The 26182-nt window shown below is 43.1% G+C and overlaps 1 protein-coding gene across 6 annotated transcripts in view; it reads right to left on the reverse strand.

The window, feature by feature from the left end:
- YIPF1 (Yip1 domain family member 1) overlaps nucleotides 1–26182 on the reverse strand; it is a 293231-nt gene that overhangs the window by 78230 nt on the left and 188819 nt on the right. For all 6 annotated transcript variants that reach the window (XM_044085462.1, XM_044085465.1, XM_044085463.1 and 3 more), the window contains exon 8: nucleotides 8409–8591. In XM_044085462.1, coding sequence (XP_043941397.1) covers nucleotides 8409–8591 — 183 coding nt within the window. The remainder of the gene's footprint in view (nucleotides 1–8408; nucleotides 8592–26182) is intronic.

The raw sequence follows: 26182 nt of genomic DNA on the forward strand, positions 1-26182 counted from the left end.
ATAATGACATATATTCATATTCTTCAGAAAATATATTCTAGCACAAATCCTGTTACTCTAGCAATTTTCTAAGTTAAAAAGAACAATATTTAAAATGTATCCCTATCATACCTCTCAATTGTCCAGATTTTCCATCATATTTCTGTTCCATTTCTCCTAAAATTGCTGGTTTTGCAAATTACTAGCTAACCACTGAGGACTAAAGTGAGAAAATAATGGCATACATTTGAGTTTCATACGTTCATAAGTTCATAGGTAGTACTAGGCTATCGGCAACAAGGGCCTAAGTAAGCCTAGCCAACAAGGCTTCCTGGCTTACGCCACCCAAGAAAGTTAATTTTCTGTACCCCTGTTGAGCACAGCCACAGAAGTGATCCCTGGGGTGTATTTCCTATTTTCCATCCGCTCATCAAGATTTTTCTTGAAGAGTGCTTATGAGGAACTTTGCTTAACATAGATGGGTAGCTTGTTCCAGAGTATAGGAAGTCTCTGGGACAGGAATCTATCCCTCCAGCATATCCTGTTTATTGTGGGGACAAGGTTTAGGTCCCTAGAGAATGTAGCTTGGAGGGATTCGGATTTCTTTAGGTGTAGCATGTGCAACAGCTCTGGGTTTAACATAGCTTTATATGTTAGTCAGAGATCTCCTCGCAGTAGGCGACATGCTACAGAGTAAAGATGGAGTTTTTTGAGACTGTCAGTGTAGGGCATCTGTTTCAGGCCAGTAATCCACTTTGTGAGGTACTTCTGTGGCCTTTTCAGCTGCTGCAGATGTCTTGTGAGGTACATTCCAAAAGGGGCATTGTACTCTATAATGGGTCTAATGAGTGCCGAGTAGAGGGGAACAATGACCTCTTTTTTCCTGGACGAGAACCCTTTTGTGATGAGGTGTGCCACACAGAAGGATTTCCTGACTACTGTGGCGATGTGATTATCAAAGGAGAGACTACTGTCCACCTGGGTCCCAAGGTCTCTTATCCCACATTCGGCATTAAGTAGACTGTCGTTTATGTGGTAGTTCATGGGTACAGAGTTTTTACCAAAGGGGATGACCATGTACTTTTTGGCATTGAGCTTGAGGCCATGGCTCTGACACCAGGCATCTGTCTCAGTGAGACCCTTCTGTAGGTTGTCCACATCATTTGGGGACTCGACTATGGCTCCTAGTTTGCAGTCATCTGCGGACTTCATTAGCCAGAGGCCTTCTGTGTTAGCCTGTAATTCAGAGAAGTAGATACCAAACAGTAGAGGTCCCAGGACTGAACCCTGTGGTGCTCCACTTGTCACTGGTTTGAATTCAGATTTGGAGTCTGCAACTTTTACAGTGTGGGTTCTGTCAGTGAGCCAGTTGGCAACCCATCTTGTGACGTAGGGATTTACACCTAGTTTAGTGAGTTTAGCTATAATTCCAGAATGGGGGATGGTGTCGAAAGCCTTGGCGAGGTCAAGACAGGCTGTGTGAACCACCTTACCCTCGTCTACGGCTTTGGTGACTGCCTCAAAGAAGTCAATCAGGTTCAGAAGGCATGATCTGCCTTTCACAAACCCGAACTGGGTGGGGTCCAGAGTTTGGAGGTTACCAATGTCTTTGTTTATGAGTTCCATGGTGATGCGTTCCATGACCTTGCAGACCATGCTCGTCAGGCTAATAGGGCGATAGTTCCCAGGATTAGTGGTGGCTCCCCCTTTGTGAAGTGGGATAACTGTTGCTGTACGCCATTCAGTGGGCACAAAGCCTGACATGAGACTATGATTGAACATGGTGCTTAGGTGGGGAGCCAGTTCGTTCTGAAGTTCATGTAAAACGCAGCCTGGGATGTTGTCCGGTCCCATGGATGCTGTGTTTTTGGTTTTTAGAGAGTGCAGCTTTTACCTGCACAGATGTGATTACAGGGACTCTGCATTCTTCCTGTATAGATATGGGCCCTTTAGGGGGTGAGAGGGGGGTAAAGTTAGCACTGAACCTATCTGCCAGGATGTTGGCAATATCAGTTGGTTCTGTAATTTTTGTGCTGTTGTGCTGTAACTCAGAGCAGACCTGGGTGTTGCATTGAGATTCCTGACATAGCTACATAATGCTTTGTGGTTGCCCTTAGAATCAGTGGCGATTTTGTTTTCGTAGCTAGCTTTGGAGGATCTTATAACAGATCTCCGCTTCTTAATGAGGCTGACCAGGGAGCTCCTCCACTCATGGAATTTTACTCTCTTTTGCAACAGTTTCTTCCTTCTGTTGTAGAGTTTGTTTATGGCAGGAGACCACCAGATTGGCTTCCTTTTTTTGGAGGATAGCATCTTGGTTCTGTTTGGGATAGCACGATCCATGCACTCATGTAAGTGCTTATAGAGTGCATTTGTGTAGGATTCAGCAGTCTTAACTGTATTGTCCATCTACATGGGTGTCATGAAGTTCGCCACTTCTGTCTTAAGAAGCATGAAGTTGGCTTTGGAGAAATTTTTACTGTGGTTTCCTTAATGGTGGGTGGGGGCTGGATGTGGATATCTAGGGTGATTAGCTTATGGTCGGATCTGACCAATGAGGAGTTGACTTCAGGTGTGGAACACCGGTCACTCATGTTGGTAATGACTAGGTCTAGGATTCTCATTATCCTTCAGAAAATTTATGCTAATGCAAAACCTGTAATTAAACGTACCTCTCAACCATCCAGATTTTTGTAGAATGTCCTGATTTTTGCCTCATATTTTTGGCCTGTTCCACGATATTTGTGGTCTTCTGGCAAATCACTGAGGACTGAAATAACAAAATGTCATACATTTGAGCTTTAGAGTTAATTTCCTTTAGAAAATGCATGCTAAGACAAATGCTGTTATTCTAGCAACTTTCTAAGTCTGTAAGAGCAACATTTAAAATCTGTCCCTATTTTGGGGCCTTTGTTTCCCCATTATTTTAGGCTTTGTCCAGATTTATTATGCTAAGAGGTGAGAGGTATGGAGGTATGGTGTGTAATGCTCTAGTTAAGGGTAGGGTAAGTTAGTCAATTAACTTGATCAGGCTTGACCCTGTAACTTGGTTACAGGAGACAAGAGCCTGAATCCTCTACATTGATTACCAGACTGCTGATGGAACTGGAAGTTTGAGTTTCAGTACATTTTCAGGGAACTGAGTTTCAGTGCATTTTCAAGGGACTAAGTTTCATTTCATTTTGATGGAATTGTGAGTTTCAAGGGAAGAATAGTTTACTGTTGCTCATGCTAAGTCTGTTTTCAATGTGCAACTACCATTTTGTTTATCAAATGTTAGTCACTGTTTGTGTTGTAGAATTTGAAAGCAGTGTTAGTAGCATAACTGCCTCTGGTGCAGAAGGCTGTGGATTCTACTTCCACACCATGTAAATGATGTGCTGATATTTTTCAGTGCCATTTTGATTGCTGATTGTTTGGTGTATTTTAAGGAGGGATATGAGTTCTGCACTCCTGAGTATGTCCTCCTTTGTATGAGACGGCTAGTAACTATGAACTTTGTTAATCATTCTCTATTGCAATAGTACCACCTTACCAATTTTTTTTAAATGTTACATAGGCAATTAATTCTTCAAGGGCAGCAGGCACTGAATTAGTAGATAAAACACTGAAATGTAAAGCTGTTTGCCAATAGCAACATCTTTATTAGTTACAGATCTCTTTAATGCGGAATTATTCAAATGATTTTTACTGCTGTAGAGATTGCGCTTATTGAGTAATATTGGTGGATTGTAATGACAGAAGTTTGCGTGGCCTTTTATGGTTGAAATTTTCAGAACAGGGTAGTTTTGTCATTATTGGTTCATTTATGTTGTTTCATTGCTTACTAGAAGAATGTTCATAACTACAAATTTAAAACACCATTCTAACAAATACTGCTGTACTACAGAAGGAATATAATTTAATAATAAAAGTGGAATCAAAGAACATGTGCATGGCCCTATAAATGCGTACAAGGAGCCTATGGTTTGAAAACAGCTCAAAGGTAAACTTAATCCTCCACTGGCCGGATGCATTTTCTTTAGTGAGGGTTTTCATGCCATTTAAATGAATGTGAGTTCCAAAGGCGGAGAAGTTTACTGCTCATGCTAAGTTTGTTTTCATTGTGAGACTGTATTGTTTGTTTAGCAAATGGCTATCAGTGTTTGTGCTATTTTATTTCAATATCTGTAATAATTGTAGAAATAAATAAAAAAACAGATTCCTTGTGTCTTTATTTAAAATATCCATGACAATTCTTTCCATGACTTTACATACAAGACTAGTCAGACTTATGGTTTGGAGAAACCAAGACCTTGTGCTGAGGATTAACTGTTGCAGTCCTCCATTCACTAAACATGAAGCCAGTTAGGAGGCCGATGTTGAACAGTGATTTTACAGCGTTTGACAGCTCATATTTTATGCTATCCAAGAGGTAGCCCAGGATATTATCAGGTCCCACTGAGGTAGTATTCTTTGCCTTGAAGAGTGCATTGAAGACTTGATTGCTAGTGAAAGTCAGAAGAGTTATGGTTGATGGTGTCTCCTGAGAGGTACTGAGGGGATGAAGGGGTGAAATGGGGATTAAATTTATCAGCCAGCAGGTTTGCTATATCCTTTGATTCTCTTTAGGTAGTTCCATTTACAATTTGTTCAGCACACTGTTGTGTTACCTTTTGAGGTTGTGGACAAAGCTGATGAGGGCCTCGTGGTTATCCTTTGTCAATATTTCTACCTCAAATTTGGCTTTGGTGGGCTTGATAAGATTTCCGAGTTACTTATTTAGTTTGATGGGTTTCTCATCTTGCTGGGTATTGCACCTCCTAGTTTTGGACGTGGTTTTCCTCCTTTTTGTTACACAACTTGTTGATATCTGGATTACACCAGGGTGGCTTGTTATCTGCTTATTCCTCGTGGGTGCAGCTACCTCAGTGCAGCTGTTTACATGATGGTATAGGGTTTCTTTAACCAATTCCATACTGGTAGCAGAGTTCACATTGTTTGGGGGATGTAAATTTTACCATGGTATAAGTCATGAGTAGGAGGTTTGCTTTGGAATAATTCCTAAATGTTTGAGAGTTAGATAGCATCCACTTGTGACAAGTGTTTGGAAAGGTACATAACAAAAGGGACACTATACTCAGTGACTGGCCTAATGAGTGCAAAGTAGAGGGGAACAATTATGTACCTGCACCTGAATGATTTACCTTTAGATATAAGCTGTACAATGAAATGGGATTTCCTTACAATAGTGAATATGTGGTGTCAAGGGAGAGTTCATCGCTGACATATGTTCCCATACGAGGCTGGTTAGGCTTATATGTATACAATTGCCTGGACCCATTGAAGTCCCACCTTCATGCAAGGGAATGCCTGTTGCAGTCTTTCATTCATCCAACATAAAACCTATTTTGAGACTGGTATTGTACAGGGTTCGACATATCAGGTTCAGACTAACTGGTGGGCAGCCTAGTATGTTATCCAATCCCAAAAGACATTATGTTCTTGGCCTTAGGTAACTACTTCAGAAACTGTTGAGAGATTTGAGGGGATTATGGATGCAGGTGTTTGATGCAAGAATAATGGAAGATTGGGGGGTGAAATTCAATCTGAATTAGTTGGCCAGTGGATTGGCTATATCCTCTGGTCCAAGAATGTTATATCATTTGTTATTAGCTCACTGCAGTGCCAGTCATCGTTTGAAATCTCTAGCACAGTTAAAAAATACTTTGTGGTTATCTTTCACCTGGGTTTATATTTTTACCTCATATTAGGCTTTGGTCGATTTAATCACAGTTCTGAGTTCCTTGTTTAGTTTAGCAAGAATGTTTTTGGCTTTGTGAGAGTTACATTTATTTTTGCATGCAATGAGTATTTTCTTTCTTTTATTATGGTGCCCACAGGGCTTTATTTTTGAATTTAGTGTTGGAATTATTTCTGAGGGGGGACGATGTGTCTATGCAACTATTTAAATATGCATAGAACTTAGCAGTAAATTGTTCTGTACAGTGGAAGTTTTAAACAAGCTTAGTAGATGGACCCCATCCCCAACTAATGCCCTGTACCCAGCATGGTCAGAAACCAGCACTTCTGAGAAATATGCACACAAGATCACTTAAACTAGCTTACAAGGGGGCTGAGAATGGTGTGGTAATTGTTTCTTTAACATTTTTCACAATGAAACCTGAGTGTCTTCATTTGTTCTTTCAGCATCTAACAGCATACAGCTATACATAAAAAGTGACCACATTTTCATTTTGTGGGAGGGTAGGGAGCCAGCCTGCATTTGCAGATATGCTTTTTGTCTTAAGAAGCTGTTGTCTTTCTCAGCATATTGGATGGTATCGTGTCAGCTTTGAACATCAAGCTTTGGGCAAAACTTATTTCTTCCTTGAATTTCTTTTCATTTCTTTCGAATACTTTTGTTCAGACTATCACTGGATCATAGGACTAGAAAAAACTCCAAAAAGGCACCTTAGAGCATGTACAGTTCCATTGTTTCTGGGGCCTATAGGGTAATTTTCATACTTTAACCAATTTCCTTTCAGCAAAGGCTTGAGATTCACATGTAGGGTAGTGAGGATGTAACTTTGAAACAGCCTTAGTTGTTGCTTGATCGACTCCCATGGGTACGCATCTTCATTTATTGTCAGTGGCAATATAACTGAGCCCAACTAAAATGCATTTGTTGTTGGAAATGTAAGGTTTACTATTCCAAAAGGATTAGTGTGAGTGGAGGCTGTAGGAGTTAACAGCCATTGCCAGGTGACCCATGTGGGTAGAAGGGAGGTAGTTGTGGCTCACAGCTTGGGTATTACACCTAGGGAGAGCACTATATGTTGTACCTACAGACCACAACACTGTGGAGCACATGCTGCCTACAGCCTGCCAGTCCTTTAGTCAGCAGCACTACTGGAGCTCTAATGAGCCACTACAGGGATTAGGAGCTGCAAGGGGAAGAATAATAATTTGGAGGGGGGGGGGGGGACTCATTGATCTATGGAAAGGTATTTTGTTTTTTGACTTAAGGAAGATGCACTTTTGGAATGAAACGTTCACACTGCGTCATCATGTAAGTAATTACTACCTTGGCATATACTTGCCAGTGATCTGTTCAGAAATCAGCAATATGAAGGGGGTGTGACTTAGTCAGCAGTGTTAATGTGGCTGCGGCTTGTAGAGGGGACAGCAGCCTGGGAGATGAGAGTACAAATTTGACAATCCTGCCTACACCCCTGCCTGGAACAAGCATAATTAACCTACTGTGTTCAACCAGTTAAAATAACAAAGTGTGGGAGTACGTAAACAAGTACTGGGGAGAGCAACAAACACAAAGACAATAATTGTGTGCTTTTTGATGCAAGGTGAAGGAGTAGCCCCTAGTAATCTAAACATAAGATTCAAACTGTATCCCAAGACTTCAGATGTGGTTGTCCACAGACAGGACTTAAAGGCACCATACAGATGCTTTCCTATCTGGATGAGCCTTACACTAGGTGTTTATCACTTGTTGTAAGGAGGTTAACCAAGATACCCTATGCACAATCATCCTGTGAGATAACAGAGTTTCCAAAATACTGAAAAAATAGAACATAGTTGATTAAATGATGGTGTACTTATTTATGGTTATGAAGTGTCCACACTGCACCCTCAAAAAGTCACAAAAGGATACAGAAATGTTTTCTTAAAAAAATCCACAGCTGTTATTTCCCCATACCTCCCACCTAACAATTAAACATCTCAGGTTGATTACGATGTAAAAGATGATGAGCAAGACCCAAACAACAAAAAGAATGGTTTACTTAAATGCAGCATGACTGAAAAAAACTCATATACTGGAAGAATACTATCCATAACACAGGCTTCATCCTGGTTCTATGCCACTGGACAACACTCATAGTATGCATCTATCTATGGCTACAGTCATGTTTTGTTAAGAACAATCCATAGCAGAATATGCTAAAACTGAGCTAGTAAGCAGTATGTTAATGTTGTATCTTTCGGCTTTTTTTCCGGTTAGGGGTTGCCACAGCGGAACTCCGGTCCGCTAATGATTGGCAGTAGATTTTTTACGTACCGAGTTGCCAGCCCTGACGCACAACCTTCAATGAAGGTACGCCCATTCAATCATGTCTCCACACAGAAGACGCTTTAGCTGAGAATCGAATAGGACGTCTTACTGTGAGGCGACAACGCTACCACAGCACCACCACCGCAGTACGTTAATAAAAAAGATAAACTGTCTACAGTCTTCAGTGTATTTAGTGAAGCATCTACAATAAATGTGTGATATACTAAAAAAAAAATCTAGCATATGCTGGTATACATAATACTTAGGAATCATTTTCATACACAGTTATTATACAATACATTTAATTTTACACTTCCCTGGAGTGTAATTAACAATGAGTTAAATCTAAGGAAGAAAAAATCCACCTGAATTATAATACCTTGCAGCCAACAGCAAGAAGAGAATTGAGAAGAACAATTGCTGAAACAGTAGCTATGGCAACTCTTCGATTATCATCTCTTACGGCAGGCCAGAAAGTCATTACCAAGACGGACCCTGAAAGGCACATAGCAAAAACTACCAAGGCCCATCGAACCCACTCATTCTGAATTATCCAAAGGATCTGCAAAGAAAAGGAAAATATTTTAAAAAGCAGTATAGAGTTGAAGGTGCATGTACATTTTCTTCTGAAATTTATTCATCTGGTAATTAAGTGGTAATATGACTTCGGAGTGCATGCATTTTCAGCCAAGACAAAAAAGACCACTGTGGCACATAAATGACTAGATTACAAATAGTTTTTTCTCAAAATAAAGAACTGTGCATGACACTACATTATTATGAAATGTGAAAAAAGGATGAAGCTATATGAAAATTCTTAATGTGAAAGTAGATCTGCTTCTTTAGACAGCTGGTATAATGGTCAAAATCAATGCAACTCACAACAGAAGTAAACTGGTTTACATTCTTTACCCAGTGCTATCAGGCACTTTTAGAAGTCTCTTGCATGAATGCAAATAAACTTCATTTTTCTGCAAGTCTTCTTAAATTTCAACACTCTGACAGTTTAGATTTTAAACAGGTAGGACAATTTAACAGGTATATTGGACAATTTAACAGGTGTCTTGGCCAATTTTCTTCCAGTCATTAAAAATACCACTCACTAGCTAGTTCTACTGGTAAAGGATAAAGCCCTCACAACAACCCAGTGACCCAAGTTCAACTAGCAGTTCAGAAACCTGGCAGGGGGGTTGAGAGAAATAAGGAGGCTTACATCTGCTCATCTTGGGGAGGGAAGCAGCACATGTTCATGGGACCACTCTGCACAGTAGACTCCCCAGTGGAGACTGTTGATCACACAGAGGTGCTTGTCCACAAGGGAGTTAAGGCAAATAGATTATGTCACACAAGCATGGTACACATCACAAAGACCTACTATACAACACCACCTTGAATGATAAGAAGCAGACACAAAGTCAGAATTTAAAGTAAGAAACACTAGTTCTTCTGGCTCATGATTGCATTGCTTCCAGTATGCTCAACCCTTACTGCCAGGTATAAACAATGAGCCTTTAGGCTCTCACCCAGGGGGAGAGCACAGTTTTTATCACTGACTTACCATAACTGTAAATGCTTGCGTGCAGTCACAGCTGCAGTCAAAGTACAGTTTTGTACCTACCATAAATGTAGATGTCCGATAGGCATGCATCTGCAGTCCTTACAAATGGGTTGCCCTGTCGTCAGGCAGCCCTTCGGTCGGCCGGATTCCAAAGTCTGGGTCTGGCCTCGGCTGGTGTCGCTCTTCACCCGACGTCATAGCTGCAGTTCTTCGGGTATAAAGGCATCAGCCGACGCCATTTTCCTCAGTGTTTCTTGCCCCAGATGCCAGGTGCCCTCTAGGAAGGCTAAATTTGGATAAATGCAAATGGTTCCAAATAGTAGAGAGCAAACAAAAAATAAGCATGTATGTACATATATACAAACAAATACACCATAATAGATTCCCCCAGCTAGCTACAAGATGGGCAAATACCCTAGGAGTACCACAGAGGGGAAGGAGGGTGGGTAATCCTGACTGCAGATGCATGCCTATCGGACATCTACATTTATGGTAGGTACAAAACTGTACTATGTCCTTCAAGGATGCATCTGCAGTCCTTACAAATGGGTAGAATACCATAGCCAAACTGGGGGAGGAGGAGAAATAAGATTATGGTGTAGTTAAGATCCCTTGCAAAACAGCAGTGGCAAAACCTGCTCGGGATCTGGAGTATAAAGGTAAATTATAATGCTTGGCAAATGTATGCACGGAGCTCCAAGTAGCAGCCTCTAAAATGTCCTTGGTAGCCACTCCTCGTAAGAAAGCTGTGGTAGTGGCTGTAGCCCTTGTAGAGTGAGGCCTGATGTTTTCTGGAGTTTTCTTCCCATGGTAGGAGTAACAAAATCTAATGCAATTTCCTATCCACTTAGAGATTGTCTGTTTTGAAATTGCTTTTCCTTCCATTCCTGTCGCATATGCTACCAGTAGCTGGTCAGTCTTTCTATTGCTCTTGGTCCTGTCCAGGTAGTAGCGTAATTGTCTATGTACATCCAAGGTATGCAACAGTCTTTCTCCCCTGTTCTGTGGGTTGGGGAAGAATGTTGGTAGGTGGATAGCTTGATTTAAAGATACCCTGGAGACCACCTTTGGCACAAAAGAAGGATTAGTTTTCATGGACACTCTATCTTGATGGAAGATCAGGAAGGGCTGCACTGCCATTAATGCCTGCAGCTCAGATACCCTTCTTGCTGAAGTGATTGCAAGCAGGAAAGCAGTTTTCCATGATAAGTACTGTAATTCTGCTGTTGCTGCTGGCTCGAAAGGAGGGAGTGTCAACTTTTCTAGCACAAAGTTCAAGTCCCATGCTGGCAATGGTGGCTTCCTAGGTGGCTTTACATTTTTAATCCCTCTCAGAAACTGCCTGAGCAGAGGATGTGAGAAGACTGGAGGATCCAAGTTGTATTCTGCTGAAATAGCTGATGCATGAATCTTAATGGAAGAATAGGACAGGCCATTGTGGAAGAGCTCTGCCAAGTATTCCAGGATGTTAGCTATGTTTACCAGTGACACATTCTCTCCTTTTGCAGTACTCCAAATGAGATATCTTTTCCATTTTGCTGAATAATTTTTTCTTGTTGAGGGTCTGCGAGCCTCCAAGATAATGTCTTTAACCCTTTGAGATAAATCTGGGTTATTTGGTCTTATGCAATGTTCCAGGCAGCCAGCTGCAGTGTTTTCAGGTTTGGATGCAGGGTTTTGAAGTTGTTCTGTGTTAACAGCAAGGGAACTAGGGGCAGAGGCCATATTTGTTCCCGAGACATGCTCCTCAGTAATGGTTGCCAATGTTGCCTTGGCCAGACTGGAGCTATCAGGATGATCCTTGGACGGTCTTCTTTGATTTTCAATAGCACCTTGTGCATCAAAGGAAGAGGTGGGAATGCATATGCTGTCAGGTTTTTCCAACTGAAAGATAGGGAGTCCACTTTCCAAGCAAGTGGGTGGTACGTCCTTGTGCAGAATTTTTTCAGTTGGTGATTGTGTGGGGATGCAAATAAGTCTATTTCTGGTAGTCCCCATTTCCCTGTAATGGTTTTGAAGATGTCCGGATGGAGCATCCATTCGTGGGCATCCGTGGTAGTTCTGCTTAGGATGTCTGCTAGTATATTTTCTTTTCCTGGCACAAAAATTGCTTGAAGCTGAATGTTGAAGCTCAGTGCCACATTCCAGAGGTCCATTGCCATCCGGCATAGAGGGTATGAATGTGTGCCTCCCTGTTTGTTGATGTACCACATAACTGTGGTGTTGTCCGTCCTTATCAGCAGTTGACCCTGTCGAAGAAATGGTCTGAATGCCTGAATTGCCAGTTTTACTGCCAGCATTTCCTTTTGATTTATGTGTAGGTGCAGCTGGTCTTGAGTCCATAAGCCTTGTATGCACTTGTCCAGCATGTGCGCCCCCCAACCGAGGTCTGAGGCGTCTGTTGTGATGGTCTGGCTTGGTTGAGTGCTGTGGAAGGGCAGTCCCTTGTTTGATTGACAGGCCTGAGCCCACCATTGGAATTCTTGTTTCAGGCATGGAATTATTGGAATCTGGGTTTCTAGGCTGTGCTTGTGCTGAGACCATAAATTCTAGGTACCACTGTAACTTCCTCATATGTAGTCTGGCATGTGGAATCAATATTATGCAGGATGCCATGTAACCAAGAGCTTGCAGTACTTTTCTTGCTGTTAGCTGGTTCTGCTTTGTTAATGCCATGAAGTAGAGAGGGAGTTGCTCCTGTTTTTCTACTGTCAGGAATGCCATTTGTTTTGACGTGTCCAAATCTGCACCCAAGAAGGTTATCCTTTGGGATGGTATCAGCCTTGACTTTTTTATACTGACTGTGTATCCCAGAGCTTGTAGTAGATGAATGACCCTTTCCAAATCTTTTGTTATTTTGTTTTTGTTGTCCGCTTGTAACAGGCAGTCATCCAGGTAAGGATAAATTTGAATTCCCTGAAGTCTGCAATGAGCAATTACTGATGCCAGGCATTTCGTAAATACTCTGGGCGCAGTAGATAAGCCAAAGGGCAATGCTGAGAATTGATAATGCTCTGATCCTGCAAGAAATCTGAGGTATCTTCTGCAATTTGGTCGTATGGGGACGTGCAGGTATGCCTCCTTGAGATCTAGAGCTACCAGCCAAGACTCCTTGCCCAGCATGGGAAGAAGCTGCTGTAGGGTCAGCATTTTGAATTTTGGAACAATGAGGTATGTGTTTAAAGCGGAGAGGTCGAGAATAGGTCTCCATTGGTTTTCTTTTCTTGGTACCAGGAAGAGTCTGGAGTAAAATCCTTGTCCTTGTTCCATAGATGGTACCCTTTCTATAGCTCTCATCCTTAGTAAGTGAGTTATTTGTTCTAGAGCTTCTGTCTTCTGATTTGGAGGTAGGTTTGGCATTCCTCTCTTCCTTGGTAGAGTATGGAAGTGAAACCTGTAACCTTGGTCTATTGTCTGTAAAATCCATTTGTCTCCTGTGATGTAATGCCAGTTTACTGAAAATAAGGCTAGCTTCCCGCCTAAGGGTGCTTCTAGTTGTTCCCTGGTAGGCGGTGCCAGAGCCAAGTCACTGTGATTGTCCTGTGGAAGTGGTGGTGGCTGGATCTGTGGCTGTACCTCGCTGGTTGTTAGCCTGCCACTGACGTCCCCTGTAAGCACCTCTGGATTGACCCCTGCCTCTTGAGCGCCTATTCCTGCCTCTCGGAGCTCTGGAGGTGTCTGGAAAGGACTAATTCTTGGAAGGCCAGTTCCTGCTAAACCTTGGAGGCTGGACCTGCAAGAAATCCTTGACTGTCTGAACAGATTTTGCTTTCTCTTCCACCTTCTTCAGCACCTGCTGCGCAGGGGAGCCAAACAAATTGAGCTTATCCATGGGAGCATCTAGGAGCTTTGATTTAACATGGTCTGGTAAGGACTGCTCTTTCAACCATGCATGTCTTCTGATCACTGTGCCAGTCATGGCTGATCTAAAGGAAGCCTCCAGTGCATCATAGCCGCATTTTAAGGAATGATTACTGACCTGCTGAATGTTATGTACCATTTCCTGTACAGATTTTTTGTCTAATGGTTCATCCGAGGACAGTTTTTTAGTTAATTGGTCTAACATAAATTCCTGATACTGAATCATGTGGAATTGACAGTTCAAGGCCCTAGCTGAAAGAGTAGCAGAAGTGTAAACTTTTTTACCCCATCTCTCTAAGGCCCTAGATTCCCTTTCAGAGAGGAGGGGGTTTTTGGTAGAAGAAGCTGCTACAGCCTTGGGTCCCTGGGAGATCGTTTCGGGATCTGCAAAAGGGGCCTTATACAAATGATAATGTGTGTCCGGAACCCTGTAGTACCTATCGGGCTTAGCAGGGGCCGGAGGAAGAGAATCAGGAGCAGTACAAGCATCATTAAAAGCATCATCCACAATAGTAAGTACTGGAGGAATGGCTAAAGGCCTATGCTGTGGCAAATGCAAAAAGGTTCTAAGCCTTTTCCTAGAGTCTGAAAAATCCTGGCCCTGCCATTGAAATTGTTCTCTCATAGCATGCAAGGTTTCCCCAAAAGAATATTCCTCAGGCGGAGAGGCAGAAGGAATGGAGTCTTCTGCATCAGAGTCCTCATAAGGAGAAAAGGGGCCCTCTGGAGGGTTTGAATTATCTGACTCATCAGAGGATCCATCTGAAGAAACTGGCTCAGGGGGCTCTACTCTAGTCCTCTTCTCTGGAGGTGGGTGAGAGGCCCTGTCTGGATGTGGTTGGGATCCCCGGATCAAAGAAATGAGATCCTCTGCTAGACTAAGCATTTGTGAACTGGAACTAGGCCTGTGAGAGGGGGTCTTAGCAGGCACCGATTTGGTAGATTTTGCTGCTTTAGCCCTGGCAAAGGCCTTAATAGACATAGATGCAGGAGGCCTAGCAGCTCCACGTGCAGGGGTAGAAATATCCAAAGGGATAGTATCAGATAAATCCTGTGAACCTGCAAGAGCAGGTGGGATTTCAGTAGCAGATTCAGCCAGGCTGGATGAGGCCTCGGTAAGTGGCAAGCTTTCGGCCGAAGGAAGAACCGTGGACTCGGTTTCAGCCGAAACCGAGACACTCGTGGTTGGCTTAACCGCGGTTTCGGCCGAAACCGCGGACTGCGAGTGTCGGTCCTTTTCCTTGCGTTTTTTAGAAATTTGCGTAGTCGGAGTATCCGACGGCATAATGTAAGCAAAATCGGAGCCGAAAAACTCTTCAGCAAATTCCGACCGACGTCTAAGCATCCGTCGGTTGAAAGAAGCACAGGCTAGACAAGCTGCTATGTCATGGTCTGGGCCTAAACAAGGTAAGCAGTAAGAGTGGAAATCTTTATGAGGTATTTGTTTCCCACAAGTTAAACAGTTATTCACTTTTTCTGACATCGGCTGAGGCAAGCAAGAGTCCCCAACGGGGTACTTAGCTTTTTAGAAGTCTTCGGTACTTGTAGTAGTAATCTCTGGTTCTGACCGACCGGCACTTGCGAACAGCTTCTGCTTCGGGCGCCACGCGGCAAGAAAGACTGAGGAAAATGGCGTCAGCTGATGCCTTTATACCCGAAGAACTGCAGCTATGACGTCGGGTGAAGAGCGACACCAGCCGAGGCCAGACCCAGACTTTGGAATCCGGCCGACCGAAGGGCTGCCTGACGACAGGACAACCCATTTGTAAGGACTGCAGATGCATCCTTGAAGGACATCTTCAAGGATCGCTGCTGCAGGCATCATACTTCTGTCCAGTGTTTTGCAACTCATCCCTTCCCCCATACTGATCTCACACCTCCCTCCATCCAGATGTTTCAACAAGTCTATAAATGCAGAAATATTGTCAGCCCTCTTCTGTTCTTTCTTCCCCAATCATGACTTTCCCAGAATTTGACAGCATGAAGTGCATGCCTAGGAAAAGGGGAGGAGTTTCTAAAGATACAGTATACATTACTGTTAGCCCTATAAACCTCAGTAACCTGCTGCTGAAAGGGGTGCATGTGGATTGTTTGATAAGAAGCTACAGGGAAAAAAACAGTGAAAGGGGCCAAGTTGGACCACTGCTGTACCTCTACATACAAGGACTGTGAAGAGGGGAAGGATGACATGCAGACAAGACTGAGGTCATGGGAGCAAATGGAGAAATCAGAAGCTAAAAATTGGAATAGAAGGAAAACAATGGAAAAGGTTAACAGCTTTAAGCATTTGGGAGGTGTGGCTGATGAGAAGAGAAGCCAGAATGAACAGATCAAAGCTTTTATCACAGGTACTGTAGCCACATGGCATGAAGCTAAAATATCTGAAAGTTGGCTGGCTAAGATCTACCTGCAGTCAACTGGACATATAAGCGAATGTAAGTAAACTTTTATCTGCACTTTTTCATATAGTACTGCATTTTATTTATTTTTTTCACTGAATATTACATGAATTGAAAAATGTGGTCGTGTGTCTCAACAGTTAGTTTCCCACCCTCACTCCCTGTTCTCTCTGTTGTTTTGGAGTTAATTTTGGTGGCTTTGAAATTGCCTGCCCCTCTTGTAAATTTGTATTTGGATACTCCTTCTGGGCCCATCTCATTTGCTCACTCAACTGAGTGCAGTGAGATCATATTCTGATTTCAGGCACTCCTACTAATCCCATCTCTTCAGCTTTATGCACGGTGTACAAAGAGAACATTTGGGCAGGACAAGCCCTATCGCCTCTTAATCCTGCTCTGTTTCTGCCCTAGTTTGCTGTTCTGCGTGCTGTTATCTGTTCAGTTGCTCTTACTCTGCACTTATTACTGCTTGTTAGTAACCTTCTAATTTACTGCCTTCTGCACTTGTTTTTAGTCATTTGTTAATTTAATTGCATTTATTTAAACTGCATTTCCCGTAAAATTGGTACACGCTCAAGTGTGCTAGCCTGCACTGCATTTGAATTGTATTTCCTGCTGTTTTAGCAGCTTTTCTGAAAAAAAAAATTCTAAGCTTGTTTCCTGCCTTTCCTGTAACTAATCTAGTTCAGATACAGAATTGCTGTATCCAGGACTGTTGGTAAGCTTCTGAGCCCCTCAAGCCTTTCTATGTTGGAGGGAAGCCTTCTAGCTTACCAGTGGGAGTGTTAAGTACTAGGGAGCCTATCTACCACAAGAGGAGTGGGTTTTGGCCCAGAAATTGTAGTTTATTGACCATTTGGGCAGTTTTTCCATCTCTTTCCACTTTCTGGTTTAAAAGCCAACATTTGCGCTTGTTCCCCACTTTTCCTGTAACCAGTCTAGTCCAGGTAAGATTTGATGTATCCAAGACTGTTTGTAAGCTTCTGAGCCCTCCAAAGCCTTTCTGTGTTGGAGGGAAGCCTTCTAGCTTATCAGTGGGAGTGGTAAGTACTAGGTAGCCTACCTACCCACAAGAGGAGTGGGTTTTGGCCCAGAAATTCTAGTTTATCGACCATTTGGGCAGTTTTTCCATCTCTTTCAACTTTTTGGTTTAAAAACCCACATCTGCGCCTGTTTTCCACCTTTCCTGTAACTAATCTAGTCCAGATACAGATTTGCTGTATCCAGGACTGTTTGTAAGCTTCTGAGCAGTGCCAAAGTCTGCTCTTCAATATTTCCCTTAGATCTGCTAGTTCTCTCCTCTCCTGCACTTTTACTAGCTTGTTAGTTTAGCACTACCAGACTTCTTGTAGCAATGACTGTAGTACACAAAAGTGCTACCAGCACTAAACATTCTACAAGGAAACAGCTCCGGTACTTATTAATGCCTACTCCTCCAAGAATGTCTAAAGGTCAGTTCCCTGTGCTTTCTCCTATTAACCTTGTGAACTAGGGCATCCTGAGGCAATGTAGCAACTGCCTCATGTACACTGACAACCCTCTCCTCTTACCCCCCAACACTCAGACTTGTGAGAGATGCACTTATATATTCAAATTGGAAGCCACGCACTCCAGCCAAGACCGGAATAGCTGCTCAAGAGGAGAAGGTCAACACTTGCACCACACCACATGGAGCACATAGCCCTCCAGAACACACACCAGTACTGCCTTCACATAAAAACACAAACCACACACCCACCTTCGAGGAGGCTCTCAATAAAAATCTAACCAAACAGCAGAGACCTCTAAGGCAGAAATGCACTAGACCACCACAACACAACACTAATCACGAGACACATAACTCTCCTAAACAGTGTGCCACTCAACCAAAGCCCCTGAGGCAAAGCAGCATGCCCAACACACTAGTCATAGGTGACTCGATAGTGAGGCACACAGATATCCCACTCACTAGGTTGAATAAGGAGAAAGCAAAAGTCAGCTGCCTGTTAGGTGCCAGGATCCGCCACATAACGCACGCAATCAGGTCCCTCAACAGCAGGTACAAATATGACTCTGTCATTGTACATGTGGGTGTGAATGACCTGAGACATACCCTCCCTGAACTACATGAAAAGAGACATGTTGGAACTCTCGGATTATATAGCCCAGGCGGGTATGACTCTAGCCCCGAGCAGCATCCTACCATCACTCAGAATGATACCACAGTACAAGCAGAAAATGATTGATTTCAACAACTGGCTAAGCTTCTGGTGTCATTCTAAGGGGATCCAGTATCTGTCTGCCTGGGATGATATGATTAACAGACCTCGATGCTTTGCCGAAGATGGCCTGCATCTGTCATCCCTGGGCTTCTTGATACTGGCCAAGGCTCTTGCCACCCCATAGTGCCTTTTTAGTTGGTTTTCCAAAGACCAAATTAACACCATAACAACTACAAACAAATGCAACTTGAGGGTCATGCTGCTCAACGCTAGTAGTCTAAATCTCCAAATGCGCTCACTTGAAGTACTCCTTAATATGGAGAACATCGACATTTGTGCTGTAACAGAGACCTGGTTCAAGGCAGCAGAAAGAACCCCTGCACTACCAAGCTACAACTCATTCCACACCTTTCGGCCCCAGAACTTGGACCAAAGCTATAAAAGCCGGTGGTGTTTCCATATTCATAAAGAATGCGCACACCTCCAGACCGGTAGCCCAACATAATGCATCTGAGATACTTCAGGTGCAGTTAACATTGGGTAAGACAGTGATTCAGGTCGTAGCCTGCTATAGGCCCCCAACCATGTCCCAAAATTCACACTCCTCATTCTTAAGCACCCTGGGGAATATTAGGGTCCAACCTAACACTCTCATACTGGGTGACTTCAACTACCCTCCATTAACTGGGAATACTCATGTACCAATACACTTGCCCAACGCTTTCTGGAATTAATTAATTCCAGTGCCCTGGACCAACCCATTCTTACCCCCACTAGAGGTAGCAACATCCCTGACCTGGTCATTACTAACATGGGCGACCATTGCTCTACACCAATAGTCAACTCCTCCCCGGTTAGATCCGATCACAAGCTAATCACCTTGGAAATCCACATCCCTCCCACCCCCCAACAAAAGTAACCATCATGAAAAACTCCTCCAAAACTTAATTTGGGCTCTTAAAAACAGAGGTGGCTAACTTCATGGCACCCATGCAAATGGAGAATAGTTACATGACCGCCAAATCATACAACAATGCACTGTATGAACACATACACAAATGCATGGATCTCACCATACCCAACAGAACTAAGACATTCTCCTCAAAAAAAAAAGGAAGCCAATCTGGTGGTCCCTTGTCATAAACAAACTCTACAACAGGAGGAGGAAAGTGATGTGGAATAAGGTGAAGTTCCAAGACTGGAAAAACTCCCTTATCAGCCTCAACAAAAGGTTGAGATCCCTCATCAAATCCTCTAAAGCTAGCTATGAAAACAGAATTGCAGCAGATAGTAAAGACAACCACAAGGCCTTCTATAGTTATGTAAAAAATCTCCATGGCAATACCCAGATTTGCTCTGAGCTACTGCACAATGGTACCTCCTAAACCGAGCCAACAGATATTGCAAATATACTGGCGGACAGATTCATTGCTAACTTTACCCCTCTCTCCATCCCCAAAGGACAAATCACAATACCAGTAGATTGCCAGGCACCCAGTATTACTGCTGCACAGGTTAAAACAGCACTGTTCAAGGCCAAGAATACAGCTTCTATGGGCCTGGCAGTATCCCTGGCTGTGTTCTACATAAACTACAGAGTGAACTGGCACCTCACCTATGTGCCTGTTCAATCACAGCCTCACCTCAGGCTTTGTCCCTACCAAATGGCACACTGTCACAGTCATCCCTCTCCACAAGGGAGGAATGACTACAGACCCCGGGAACTATCGCCCCATTAGCCTGATGATATGCAAAGCTATGGAATGCATCATCATGGATCCTATAAACAAGGATATAGGGAATCTCCAAACTTTTGATCCTTCACAGTTTGGTTTTGTGAAGGGTAGATCATGCCTGCTCAACTTGGTCGACTTCTTTGAGGCAGTCACCAGAGCTGTGGATGAAGGTAAGGTGGCTCATAGAGCCTACCTTGATCTGGCCAAGGCCTTTGATACCATTCCCCACTCGGGAATCATAGAAAAACTTACTAAGTTAGGCATCAACCCCTATATCACTAGGTGGGTTGCAAACTGGCTCACAGATAGAACCCACAGTGTGAAAGTAGCGGACTCCAAGTCAGACTGCCGACCAGTTATGAGTGGAGTCCCACAAGGTTCTGTCCTGTGTCCTTTCCTGTTTGGTATCTACTTCTCTGAAGTCCAGGCCAACACGAAGGGACTCTGGCTGACAAAGTTCGCAGATGAATCCAAGTTGGGGGCTATTATTAACTCCCCAAGTGATGCTGACATCCTACAAAAAAGCCTCAATGAGACAAACGACTGGTGTCAGAACCATGGCCTTAAGCTCAATGCCAAAAAATATCTTCATCCCCTTTTGGGAAAACCCCGGTTTCCTTAAATTACCACATTGATGGTAGTCCACTGAACACAGAAGGCGTTATAAGAGATCTGGGAACACAGGTTGACAGCAACCTTTCTTTTGACCACCACATTGCCACTGTGGTCAGAAAGTCCTCCTATGTGGCACATCTTTGTTCCTGGATGCAAAACCCTTAGTAATGAGAGGTCATTGTCTCCCTCTACTCTTCCCTCATTAGGTCAATCATAGAGTACAATGCCCCATTTGGCATGCACATCACTAGACACCTGCAACAGCTGGAGAGGCCGTAAAAGTACCTCACAAAGAGGATCCTAGGCCTTAAACACTTGTCCTATATGGACAGACTCAAAAAAACTCCAACTATTCTCTGTCTCATATCGCCTACTTAAAGGCGATCTCTGCTTGACTTACAAAATCTATTCCAGAGTCTGTGGAGTCTCTGGGTCAGTAACCTATCCCGCCAACATGTTTTGTTCATTGTGATGACCAGGTTTAGATCTCTGGAGTGTGTGGCTCTGAGGGATTGGGATTTCTTTAAGTGTAGCATGTCTAACAACTTTGGGTTTGACATGGCCTTGTATGTTAAGCAGAGATCACCTGTGAGTAGACGATATAAGAAAGAGTACAGCTGGAGTTTTTTTCAGACGGTCAGCATAGGACATCTGCTTTAGGCCTGTGATTCTTTTAGTGAGGTATTTCTGCGACCTTTCCAGTTGTTGCAGATGTCTTGAGAGGTACATACCAAACGGGGCGTTGTATTCTATAATGGGTCTAATGAGGGATGAGTACAGTGGGACAATGACCTCCTTTTTTGGATGAAAAGCCCTTGGTGATGAGGTGTACCACATAGGATTTCCTGACTGTTGTGGCAATGTGGTTATCGAAGGTGAGACCACTGTCCACCAGTGTCCCTAAGTCTCTTATCGCACTTTCAGTGTTTAGTGTACTGCCACCTATGTGGTAATTCATGGGTACATGTTTTTTCCCAAAGGAGATAACTATACATTTCTTGGCACTAAGCTTGAGCCCATGGCTCTGGCACCAAACATCTGTTTCTGTAAGGCCCTTTTGTAGAATATCCACATCATTTGGGGATTCAGTAATGGCTCACAGTTTGCAGTCATCTGTAAACTTTGTTAGCCAGAGTCCCTTAGTGTTGGCCTGTACTTCAGAGAAGGAGATGCCAAACAAGAGTGGTCCCAGGACTGAACCCTGAGGTACTCCACTTGTTACTTGTCTGGAGCTGGATTTGGAGTCGGCTACTTTTACAGTGTGGGTTCTGTCAATAAGCCAGATGGCAACCCGTTGAGTGACGTAGGGAATAATGCCCAGGTTAGTAAGTTTATCTAGGATTCCAGAGTGGGGGATGGTGTCGAAGGCTTTGGCGAGGTCCAGATAGGCTGTGCGGAGCGCCTTACCCGCGTCCACAGCTCTGGAGACTGATTCGAAGAAGTCATTCAGGTTCAAGAGACAAGATCGGCCCTTCACGAAGCCAAACTGGATGGGGTCCAGTATTTGAAGGTTGCCAATGTCTTTGTTTATAAGTTCCATGCTAATACATTCCATGGCCTTGTAGATCAGGCTCGTCAGACTGATGGGGTGGTAGTTCCCAGGATCCAATGTGGATCCCCCCTTGTGGAGTGGGATAACTGTAGCTGTGCGACACTCAGTGGGCACGAAGCCTGAGGTGAGGCTATGATTAAACATGACACTTAGGTGAGGTGCCAGTTCATTTTGTAGTTCATGTAGTACACAGCCTGGGATGTCATCTGGTCCCATGGATGCTGTATTCTAAGCTTTGGAAAGTGCGTTTTTTTACCTGTGTGGCCATTATTACTGGAATTTGGCAATCTTTCGGTATTGAGATGGGCTGTTTAGGGGGTGAGAGAGGGGTGAAGTTGGCAGTGAATCGATCTGCCAGGATATTGGCAATATCCTTGGGATCAGTAAATTTAATGCCATTCTGTTGTAGTTCAGAGCAGATCTGAGCATTGCCATTTAGATTCTTAACATAGCTATAGAATGCCTTGTGGTTGTCTTTGAAATCTTTGGCAATTTTATTTTTGTAACTAGTTTGGAGGAATTTATGAGGGATCTCAGCTTCTTACTGAGGCTGGTAAGGGAGTTTTTTTGCATCCTGGTATTTTCCTCTTTTCTTCAATAGTTTCTTCCTTTTGTGTTTGTTTATGGCAGGGGATCACCAGATTGGCTTTCTTTTTTTGGAGGACAGCGTCTTGGTTCTATTTGGGATGGCACGATTCATGCACGAGTGGATGTGCTCGTACAGTGCCTTAGTGTAGTATTCAGCAGTTGAACTTTCAGTTCCCGTCTGCATGGGTGCCATGAAGTTTGCTACTTCTGACTTGAGTAGCATGAAGTTGGCTTTGGAGATGTTTTTTACGGATGTTTCCTTACTGGGGGGGGGGGGGGTGGAGGAGGGATGTGGATGTCAAGGGTGATTAGTTTATTGTCAGACCTGACCAACAAGGGGGTGACCATAGGTGTGGTGCACTGATTTCCCATGTTGGTAATGACCAGGCCTAGGATATTGGAGCCCCTGGTGGTACTATGGATTAGTTGACCCAGGGCATTGGAATTTATGAATTCCAAGAACCGGTGGGCAAAGGTGTTGGTACATGAGTAGTTTTTCCAGTTAATGGCAGGGTAGTTGAAATTACCCAGTATTAGGGTGTTTGGTTGTATCTTAATATTTTCCAGTAAGTTTAGAAAGGTGGTTTAGGCCTTGCCTAAAAAAGGCACTATATGGTGTGGCAAGAGCCTTAGCCAGTAACCTGAATCCCAGGTGATGATGTCTTCTTCGTGCCAGGGTCTCCATCTTGACTAATGTAACATGGTGCACAAGCTAGACAAATTTAACACACCAGGAGCAAAATGACTATTCCCCTCTCCAAACCAGGTGTTTGACAACTATGGTTGAAGCAATCACGTCTTAAATGCGTACAATATTTTCCAGTATGTTTAAAAAGGTGTAGTGAGAATCTTGGGGAATGGTGGGGGATCTGTAGCAAGCAACAGTTTGGATTGCATTCTTACTTAGTGTTAGTTGCACCTGGAGAATTTCAGACGCACTGTGTTGGGCAACTAGCCTGGTGGTGTGAATATCCTTGATGAATATTGACACTCCTCCACCTTTAGTGTTTCGGTCCTGGTTTGGTGGCCGAAAAGTGTGGTAAGTGTTGCTCTCTAGAGCCTTGAACCAGGTCTCAGTTACTGCAGATATCGTTGTTCTCCATTTTTAGAAGTGCCTGGTAGAGTGGGCCCTTATCTTCCCAAGAAGTGATACATTATGGTGATAATAAAACCAACAAAAGCAAGAGATAACTATTTAGAAACTGTTTGATTGGATACCGATTGTCCCTTACCTTCAAGAGGAATAAACAGCTGATCAGAACTCCTGGAGGTTTTACTCTTGTCAATGTAATATCTGAGTTACCCGTGAACATCCAGAGGAAGTAAAATTTCCCTCCTCATTTATTTGGATCTGGAAAGAAAACAGGGAGATGAAATGCCATGCCCAAAGTAAACAATTAAACCACTTTAGGTATAAATGAAAAAAAAAATTGTTCTCACCCTGTAAAAGAAGAAATAAGGCTGATTCACCATAAAAGATTGTAACTTATCCTAGCAGAAGTCAGAGCAATAAATAACACTGTTTTCCAAGTTACAGACTTCAAATCATCCTCACAAGTTGATTCAAATGGAAATTCAGTAAATTTATCCAAAACAAAATTAAGATGCCAAGGAGGAGCCACAAGTTTTCTAGGTGGATGGATATGCAAAACCCCTTTCAAAACATGTTTGACTTGAGGCCGGGAAGAAAGGCAAGAAGAGAAGACCAAAAGGTGAATCAATATGTATGAATGGCCAGAAGATAATTTAACAAATATTGTAGAACCAGAGGTATCTTGCCTGTAAACGGTCCTGGTTCTTTCTTTGGTACCAACTATAAAATCTTTCCCACTTACCCACATACGATTTGGTAGTAGCAGGTTTGTCTTCTTTAATAGCTGCTTCACATCCTCAGGTAAGAAGGTGCCTAAAAGGTACAAAAATTCTATCATCCAGGAAGTGAGTAGAAGAAATTGAAGGTGGGGATGCATCAAACAACCCGTCTTGTGTAAGTACATACACAATGTGAGGACGCTTATGGTAACTGGCCTTGGCCATTTTCAAAACATGGAAGAATCACTGTTGGCTGGTGGAAAAGGCACTCCCCCCAGTTATCCCTGGAGAGTCCTTCAGAATCTTTTGAAGAACTCTGGTTATCACATGAAAGGGTGCAGAGGCATATAGGACCACTTCAGCCTATGGGAAAGAATCTGTCTTCCAGGCCTGAGTGCAAGGAATCCTGGAGCAGAATGTCTGTTTGTTGTGGCTAGAAGCATGGATCTACTTCAGCAGTTCTCCAGTAATGGATCTATTCATGGAAGATTCCCCCAGGTGCAATATCCATTCATGAGGGTATCCATTCATGAGGGTCTGTCCTGGTCCTGCTAAGCTATTTACAACAACATTTTGCTCTCACAGAATGTAAGTATACTGTAGGGAAACACTGTTTTGAGTTTCTAAATCCCAAGCTACCATAGCCAGTCTGCAAAGGGGGTAGGAATAGGATCTGGCTCCCCCTGTTCAAGTACCACATCATTGTGGTGTTATCATTAAGTATAAAAAGGGGGCATGGGACCCAAAGACAATTTAGAGATTTGAGAGCATTTTTAGAGCTGTCATTTCTTTGATATTTATGGGTTTAGTTTGTCTTGTTTGTTCCTCAGACCATGAACTTTCACCCTCCCCCCACCTCCCAGGCTACAGCTCCCCATGCAAAGTCTGTGGCGTCAAGGATTAGACTGAGTGGGGCTGGAAGAGAAAAGGGAAGACTTGGGCTGAGAGATGACTGTTCTACCCACCAGAGTAATTCCCTTCTTACAAATCCCAGGACCAGAATCTGAAATGATAGAGGTGCTGGTTTCGGATCCAGATTGATTTGAGGAACCACTGAATTTTCTTCATATGAAGTCTGGCCAAAGGAAGGATTAAAATTGTGGAGGACAAGTAACCTAGAATCCTGGATATTCTTTGGCAGATGTCAGACTAGCTGGAGAAGATCAGGAATTGTTACTTGTAAAACCATACTTTGCCCTGACAAAAAAAAACCATCATGAATGATTAACCCAGAAGACATCCCAGAAACACTATTTTGGCAGATGGAATGAGAGAAGACTTCTCTATGTTTAACTGAAAACCCAAACTTTGAAAAAGGTTTCTTACCCAAACCAGAGATTCTTAACAAGTTGTAAAATAATCTGCAAAAATAAAACAGCTGTTCAGTTATGGAAAAAGGCAAATGTCCTGCAACCTGCAATGGGTATTACAAGTACCAGATACTCTGTGAACACCCCTGAAGCTACAGACAAACCAAAGAGTAGGGCAAGGCAAAGAAATGAAAATGTAAATCAGACACATAAAACCTTAAAAATATCTGAAATATTTGGTAATTGAAAGGTGACATGCATATTTTAAATCTGTAAAGTCCTCAAAAAACTGAGTGAGGAATGAGATGTAACGTGGACTAAAAAGAATGCACTTTGAACTTTGGGACGTTGATATAAAAGTTTTAAAATGAAAGGTCTGGGATAGATCACCAGGTTTCTTCTTTCCTTGGCACCAGAAATATTCTTGAATAAAATCCTGTCCTTGTTTGATCTGGTGAAACAAGTCCCATGACCCTTGAGACAACATCTGTTCTTGAACAGGAGGAAACAAAAACAAAGAG

This window comes from Protopterus annectens, chromosome 10.part0, assembly GCF_019279795.1.
Source record: "Protopterus annectens isolate FY-2018-M chromosome 10.part0, PAN1.0, whole genome shotgun sequence".
NCBI lineage: Eukaryota > Metazoa > Chordata > Ceratodontiformes > Protopteridae > Protopterus > Protopterus annectens.